At 36.5% G+C, this 7933-nt stretch overlaps 1 protein-coding gene across 2 annotated transcripts; it reads left to right on the top strand.

Annotated features, from left to right (window-relative positions):
• Window positions 1–3499: 3499 nt before the first annotated feature.
• On the top strand, window positions 3500–7886 carry LOC147298505 (O-fucosyltransferase 15-like). Of its 2 annotated transcripts, none has more exons than XM_086245707.1 (10): window positions 3500–4079; window positions 4634–4723; window positions 4848–4947; window positions 5058–5119; window positions 5249–5337; window positions 5885–6005; window positions 6098–6241; window positions 6385–6716; window positions 6973–7213; window positions 7464–7886. In XM_086245707.1, exons 1-10 carry the CDS (start codon window positions 3633–3635, stop codon window positions 7770–7772), a joined length of 1935 nt encoding a protein of 644 aa, XP_086101833.1. In that variant the 5' UTR covers window positions 3500–3632; the 3' UTR covers window positions 7773–7886. The 2 variants fall into 2 exon arrangements, with proteins under 2 accessions (XP_086101833.1, XP_086101835.1); XM_086245709.1 differs by having other exon boundaries at window positions 3996–4079; window positions 4634–4676.
• The last annotated feature ends 47 nt before the right edge of the window (window positions 7887–7933 follow it).

The following is a 7933-nucleotide window of genomic DNA, read 5'->3' as shown; positions in this document are numbered from 1 at the left end:
CATATATATATATATATATATATATATATTTGGAAAAATGCTTGGGTCCTAAGGCTGTCAAAAATCATAGTTTCGTCGTGCCAGCTCAAGATCGGAACCGTTCTATTTTTAGATCACCTATTAAAAATCATCTCTACAAAAAATCAACTCAATCGTACATTATTTTGTTGTATAACTTTTAATGAATAAATACACGGTCTATAGTTAAAAGAATGATTTTTTGACCAAACCGTGTATTTATTCGTTGATAATTATACAACTAAACGATTTTCGATTGAGTTAATTTTTTGCAGATATAATCTTTATTTGTGCGTAAACAATATAAAGTAAACAAGTCAATTGACACAAAGTGCGTGTCAAGAGACTAATATATATGTTAGAGTAGAGGTGTCAAACGAGCTAGGCTGGGCCGAGCACAGCACAATTAAAATAGGTATGGCATGGTACGACACAAGTAAATAGGCCGGGCTAGGCCGAAGATTTTAGCTCATTAGGCACAACACTGCACGAGCACGACACAGGCCAAGCACGGGCACGAAATGGGCCTGAATTAGGCACGACTCTTTTAACAATTTTTTTCTATTTTTAGAGAACTTTTCAAATGGAATATTCAATTTTCATGCAAAAATAATGTTAATATTTAATTATAAAGAAGAAAAAAATATCATAAGATTAATTTTTTCTCTAAAAAATAAAAAGATAAAAAAGCCCATGGGCCAGCCCGTTTAAGGCACGACACAAGCATGAATGGCTCATGGGCCATGCCGAGCCTAAGTTTTAACTATATAGGCCGGCTCGAGCACAGAAGCATGATATGCTCAACTTAAACGGGTCGGGCCGGCCCGTTTGATACCTCTATATTAAAGTGATTAAAATTTCTTTTTTTTTTTTTTGCCAGGAGAGTGGTTAAAGTTTCAACTCTAATGATAAATACATTACTACTGGCAAGGGTTTAAATTTCGATTTTAGGGAGGGCCGAAATCGAAATGCATAATCCTTAATTTTTCATGATAATTTTGTTGAAATTATCGAAATCCTCAAAATTTCGGTGAAATTTCCGGCAGGTGAGATCGAGGGAGAAAAAGAAGACGGCGGCGGCAAAGGGCGGCATGGGGGAGATGAGGGAGAAAGAGATAGAGAGAGGAAGAGATGAGGGGCTGGAAGCAATTGGTTTTCGGTGGGTTTCGGTAGCAGGGGGAGATGAGGGAGAAAGAGAAGAGGGGGAAAGAGATGAGGGTGGGCTGGTGATGGAGATGCAGAGAGAGAGATAGAGGAATAAGAGTGAGAGAGTGAGAGAGAAGCACAGGCAGCGGCGAAGAAAGGAGAAGAAGAAGTGAGAAGTATGGAGAGGAATAAAAAAACAAAAAAAAGAACCAGTCCACTTGACTGGAGGGAGTGAATCGAGAGTGGAGAGTCACGGCCAATAAACAAGCAATATAATAAAATAAGACTTTGGGATTGTAAAAAAGAAAAAGAAACTGTAAATTTGTACTACTTAATCACCTAGTCAACGAGCCAACAACTTTTTTTATCTTAGTTTTGCAATATTAAATAAGTGGGGTTCATTTGTTGATGGTTAACCAAAACTACAGTGGCCAAAAAATAAAATGATTAACCAAAGGTCCAAAACTACACAATAAAAGGTAATAATAAGATTTTTCTTTTTCATCAACTTTATATGTTGACATGGCAACCGTTAAGTGGTTGGACGTTGGCATCACGAGGAAAGAAAAGAAAGGAAAGAAAAAAAAAGAAAAAAAAAGGTTTTATTTTGATCGAGGTTTGGAGTTTTTGGGCAATTGGAAAGAAAAAAAATAATTTTGGGTTTCGTTTAGTTATTTTTAAACCCTAAAACAATAAACTCTAGTACATTTTTATATAAAAAATAATTAAAAATACTCTAAAGAGCATAAACCTTAATATCTTATATTATATCTTAAACAATATAGAGTATAGATTATAAAGTATATAGGGTTTAGTATATACATTATAGAGTATAAAAAGTATTAGGGTATATAGGGTTTAGTATTAGAATTTAGTGTATAGATTATAGAGTATAAAGAGTATACTAATTTCATTTATTCATTATACTAATTTTATTTAACAGTATTTGTCTTCAGCGCGCATTATATTCATCTTATATCACATGAAATTCACTATATAATTTAGTTTATTCAATGTTTTTTATCAATGTAGTAGATAATATATTAAATAAACATATAGTCAAGTTTCATTCAAAATTTTCGTATTTTGATAGTAATTTTCGTCGTTTCCATCTAATTTGTCGAAATTTAAAAATCTTCGAAATTTCCGTCATAATTTCCATCGAAATTTTCATCGAAATTTCCTCAAAACTCAAAATTTTATTCCTTGACTACTAGAGCTATAAGCTTTCCACTAATATTAAAATTTTATATGCATTGAAAATATAATTGACTTATTTTACTTATTCAAATAAATTTAAAGTTAAAAATAAAAATAAAAGATGAGTGATCTAATGTAAGCATGTCAATGGATCATATTTTCATCCAAATTCGATCATGGATATGATTATTTAATTGGATCATTTTGTTTTTTTTTGTCTGAATTGATAATTCGATTGTGATTTGAAAAAACTGAAACAAAAATGACAATTAAATTAGCCACTGTAAAATTTAGGCATAAATTCAATTTAGACACATAACTATATATATTATTTCAACGGGGTCCACGAATTTTCAAATATTTTAAATATATACCTGATTTATTATGTAAATTGAAAAATGCAATTTCGTTCATCAATTTATTGAGAGATCAGTTAAATGTCAGCTTGACTTTTGCTAACGGGGATTAATTGGTGACGTGGCATCAACTCAGCATACATTTTCCGTCAAATGAGCAACACATGTTCACTTGACATGGGCCCACACACCCATCACCTCCTTCCTGCTCATCGAACACTCTCCTGACCATTTAGTCTCCAAAAAACATCACATTTTTCCCCAAATTCGAATATAAATCTCTCACTTGTGTTCAACGAGCGAGAAAGAGATGATGAGTTTGTGGACCCGTGTCAGGGGTTAGGTGGACCTGTGTCGCTCATTTGGCGGGAAATGAGCGACACGAGTCCACCTAACCCTTAACACGGGCCCACAAACTCTCACTCTCTCTATTATTATTAAATTGTGAACCCGTGTCGCTCATTCGGCGGGAAATGTTTGCTGAGATAGCGTCATGTCATCAAGTAATCCCGGTCAGTAAAAGTCAAGCTGTCATTTATCTGATCTCTCAACGAATCAATGAACATAAATTTATTTTTCAATTTAGATAATAAATCGAGTATATATTTGAAATATTTTGCTTATATAGTTATTTGTTTAAATTAAATTTATGCCTAAAATTTATTAATCGACTATCCTAAATTCTACGTCGGACAATCTTTTCTTAAAAATTCAGACAAGGAAGTCAACGATAGAAACCGTACGTCCTTGGCGAAACTGAGACAAGAAGTCCCACAAACTCGGGTCTTTCCATTTTTGGCAAATTCGGGCATTCATTTCAGCTAAGGACCCGAACCCACATCCCCATTTCTTTCGCTTTCCTCTTCCTCCTCCTCCCTCGCATCTCCTCTTCTTCTTCCTCAGTCTCAAACCATGTCCCTTGGAGCAGTTCAAGACAAACAACAACCAGTAGTCCTCCACGACGAAGAAGATCAACAAGATGGGCCCTCATCAGATCAGGCCGAGCCCAACACCACCTGGCCCACCTTGTTCCACCACCGGTCCGGGTCGGGTACTCCCAGGAGCCGCCAACCCTCTCCGAGCCCCTCTGGACATACCCGGTTCTCGAATCCGGACAGCTTCAGCTGGAGGCTGAATGAGGGATTGAATGTACAGAGGATGAGAGCCAAGAGGAAGGTGGTGGAGAGGGCTTGGTATAGCAAGAAGCGAGTGAAAGGCGTTGTGGGTGTGATTGGGTTGTTGCTTTTGTATTTCTTGATGGATTGGGTTATGCTCTCACGGCTACAAGATCAGGGGCTTCATTCTGAATCTGGGTTTTTGGAGAATTCGGATTCAGGTTCGGTTTCGGTTACTATTCGGGTACGTGCATGGTGTTGGCATTGAGGTTTAACTTGTGAATCCATTAGTTGCTGTAAAGTTTTGTTCTTGTTTCAACTTAGTATTGAATTTGAGCTATATTTCTCACTGAGGTATGATGGACTACTTTGCAATGTGGTTAGAAAATGTGGTAAAAAAGAGATTATGATTGTGGATATTAACTAAGAAACATATGCCTTCTCATTATTGCCATTAAATAAAGGTCGGGGATTATTTGTTGGGAATTTTGAAAGCGGGACATGAATAAATTCATTAAATTTGGCGGTTTAGAATTTCTTGCTAAGCTATAGTCTTCAGGTAATCTAACTCTCAGGCTTGACCTGCTGTAATTGCAATAAGATTGCTCATGGAAAAGAATTGCGGTTAGATTTGATTGGTCATGTACTGACAAAAGGTCCAAATTAATGTCCCAAATTAATGTCCTTAATATGAACCATACTATATGCATTTTCGCATGCCTCCCTCCCTCATATATATCCTCTATCATCTCTCTTGTCACTCTTTTCTCATTTTTCCTTCTCTATCTTCAATTGCAGGAAGAACGGAGAAAACCTGGTAAAGGAAAAAAGCCACAGAAAGGTAATTTCGAAAGGATGTTGGCTTTAGCTGCCCATGCATTGGCAGAGGTACTCTCCTCTGGTTAACTGGAATTTGAGTTTAGTTTAGTTGAGGCATTAATTCATGACATCTCGTTTTAATCACTTGGTGTGGCCCTTTTGCCTGATTCATTGAGTCTTTGATACGATGCAGGGACAGAATAAACCTGAGCCAAAAGATTTGTGGCAGGAGCCATCTATTCCTGCTTATTCTTGGAGGCCTTGTGCTGATCAACGGAACTGGGAACCTAATGGTCTGTGCGTGTGTGTGTGTGCTCATACTTGCATGTGATTGTGGGTTTGTATGGAAGCACATATTTTCTTAAGCTGCCTCTAATATCCAATTTTCTGTGATGCCTTATAGAGGGAAAGAATGGATACATTATGATCAGTGCAAATGGTGGGATGAACCAGCAGCGAGTAGCTGTAAGTGATGCTTGGGCACTCACTCCTGCTTTTAAGATTTGATGAAACTCCTGTGTTTGAGATTACTGGTGTGCCAATTCCATGAATTTGCATTGAGGCATAACTAAGAGTTATTTTGTTTGGCTACAGGTTTGCAATGCTGTTACTATCGCACGACTACTCAGTGCAACCCTGGTTGTTCCCAAATTTTTGTATAGTAGTATATGGAGAGATTTCAGGTGACCTATATCTTTCTTTTTTCCTTTCAAGTATTTTTCTTTGTGTATTGTGCCATATGCTCAATGCCCTTTTTGCAATAAAAAAAGCTGCATGAACTTCTGGATTTAAAACATAAATGGGTTTCGATGGTTGTTGGGGTTGTTGTAATAATTGTTTTAGTATGTGTTTTGGCCCGTTGATCATGGTTAAAATGGTAGTATTCATGAATGCTTTCTTCAAATAATTGATTGCATAGTTTGGCCTGTCAGGTGTGATAGACAAGTTTGTAGCTCCAAATGCCTTTTCCCTGCCTCTGTTATTTAGGGGAATCTCCATTATCATTTTGCATCAGAGTCTTTTTCTTTTTGTTTTCTCTCCCTCTCACTCTAAATTGCTTTGGCATTTTGTAATGTTTAATTGTTTACCTTTCATCATTTACTTCTGAAGTGTTGATTTTTAGTGCATTCTAACTTCATGTATCCTAGTTTTTCTTTTTATGTTTTTTGTTCTGTAATCTCATATTTTTGCCTATTGAAAATAATGATAGCAAATTGTATGATTTTATAGTCAATTCAGCGATATCTATCAGGAGGAGCATTTTATTAACTACTTGACTCCTGATATTCGGATAGTGAAGGAACTCCCTAAGGAGCTACAATCATTAGATTTGGAAGCAATTGGTAGTGTTGTAAGTCCCTCAACGAAATTAAATACTCTTAACCATCAAAGTATTTGCTTCTGTGATGATTGGTTTCTACTTTTTGTTACAATTTGTTCCAGGTGACAGATGCAGAGATGCCCAAAGAGGCAAAGCCAAGTTTTTACAAGAAAAAAATTCTCCCTCTTTTACTTAAGAATGGAGTTGTACATTTTCTTGGATTTGGGAATCGCTTGGCATTTGATCCAATACCATTTCAATTGCAGGTACACAATAAGCTTCTGACACCCTAGTCCTTAATTTGAGAGTCTGGCTAGGAAAAATTATATTGGATTGTCACCCTGTTTCAGTTAGTTGCTTGCCTACCAATTTTCATTGTCACTCTTCCTAATTGGGGAACTTCATCTAGAGACTTCGATGCAGATGTAATTTTCATGCCCTGCAATTTGTTCCCAAGATACAAGAAACTGGCGCTTTACTTCTTCAAAGGTTGCGTCAAAATAAAGGTCACCCTGGACCACTAGATCATTATCTTGTTGGTTCATATGCAGAACTAATCAAGAACCATAACCAAAGTCATGCTAAGAAAGCTTCCAGATATCTCTCTTTACACCTGAGGTTTGAAATTGACATGGTAGCTCATTCTTTATGCGAATATGGTGGAGGTGATGAAGAGAGAAAAGAGTTGGAAGCATATCGTGAAATCCATTTTCCTGCATTGACACATCTCAAGAAAACAGTGTATGCAGTATATCATTTGTTTAGTGTTATTTTTTTCTTAGTTCATAATATAATATTAATTGTAGGCTGAGAGAAGGTCATTTGGTTCAAGGTTTTCAGTTCTTACACTTAGCATTTTATATTGTAGCTGATCAATGAGATTAGTTCAGCCCTCCCCCAATATCTTTCAGAGTGCATAGAGTTAATTGATATGCAAGGCATGCACTTTCCTATGAGCTTGGTTAATGGTTTTATCAAAGTTTACTACTTGTTTCAGGACATTTACTCCTGAAGAACTCAGGTCAGAAGGCTTATGTCCTCTAATGCCTGAAGAAGCAGTACTTATGCTTGCTGCTCTTGGTTTCAAGCGAAAGACACATATATTTGTGGCAGGTTCACAGATATATGGAGGGAGGTCAAGGATGGTTGCTTTGACGAGCTTGTACCCTAAATTAGTGACTAAAGAAAATTTGCTTACACAGACTGAACTTGAACCTTTCATGAACTTTTCATCTCAGGTAATAAGATGTTGTTGGTATTATTATAGTTGTTCAGTTTGTCTGCATCTGTTACATTGCTTAATTCAGTTCCCTCTGCCTACCAGATTTTCATTAGTCATGAATGTTTTGATGTCAGTTCTTTTCCATTACACACTAGTTTTCTAAATTACAATACTTCAGGTTCTAAGTGTTCTGAGGCTGATGTTTTGTTTAATTAGCTGAGCTCATATTGGTGTAAGATTGTTGATGAATGTTATTTCTTCTGTAGTTGGCAGCATTGGATTTCATAGGCTGCACTGCTGCCGATGCATTTTCCATGACTGATTCGGGAAGTCAATTATCATCGTTGGTATCTGGTTATCGGATATACTACGGTGGAGGAAAAATGCCAACAATACGACCAAACAAACGCAGGCTTGCAGACATATTTTTGAAGAACTCCACTATTGAATGGCGTGTGTTCCAGCAGAGAGTTAGAAAGGCAGTTAGACAAACTAAAAATGTCCAAACAAGGCCCACGGCAAGGAGTATTTATAGGTATCCACGGTGTAACGAGTGTATGTGCATGACAATATGACATAGTTAATTGTTAACTTTAATTGGCATGCTATTGTTGCCCAATTCAATTGTAACATGTACCATTCATCACACTTTGTATTCAACCATTGTTCCAACTTCCAATCATAATCCAAATTATTCATCAATGTCTTTCATCAGATTTGTTTAGACTTTAATCGA

The sequence above is a fragment of the Dryas octopetala genome, chromosome 1 (genome assembly GCF_963921425.1).
Source record: "Dryas octopetala chromosome 1, drDryOcto1.1, whole genome shotgun sequence".
Classification (NCBI taxonomy): Eukaryota; Viridiplantae; Streptophyta; class Magnoliopsida; order Rosales; family Rosaceae; genus Dryas; species Dryas octopetala.
This window is presented reverse-complemented; position numbering and strand designations above follow the sequence as displayed.

What these genes read in the sequence shown, in the direction of transcription:
- LOC147298505 (XM_086245707.1), top strand. Translation starts at nt 3,633, where the DNA reads ATGTCCCTTGGAGCAGTTCAAGACAAACAACAACCAGTAGTCCTCCAC. An exon ending in TGGAAGCAATTGGTAGTGTT is followed by an intron (nt 6,006 to 6,097) that starts GTAAGTCCCTCA and finishes AATTTGTTCCAG; the next exon opens with GTGACAGATGCAGAGATGCC. An exon ending in TCATGAACTTTTCATCTCAG is followed by an intron (nt 7,214 to 7,463) that starts GTAATAAGATGT and finishes TTTCTTCTGTAG; the next exon opens with TTGGCAGCATTGGATTTCAT.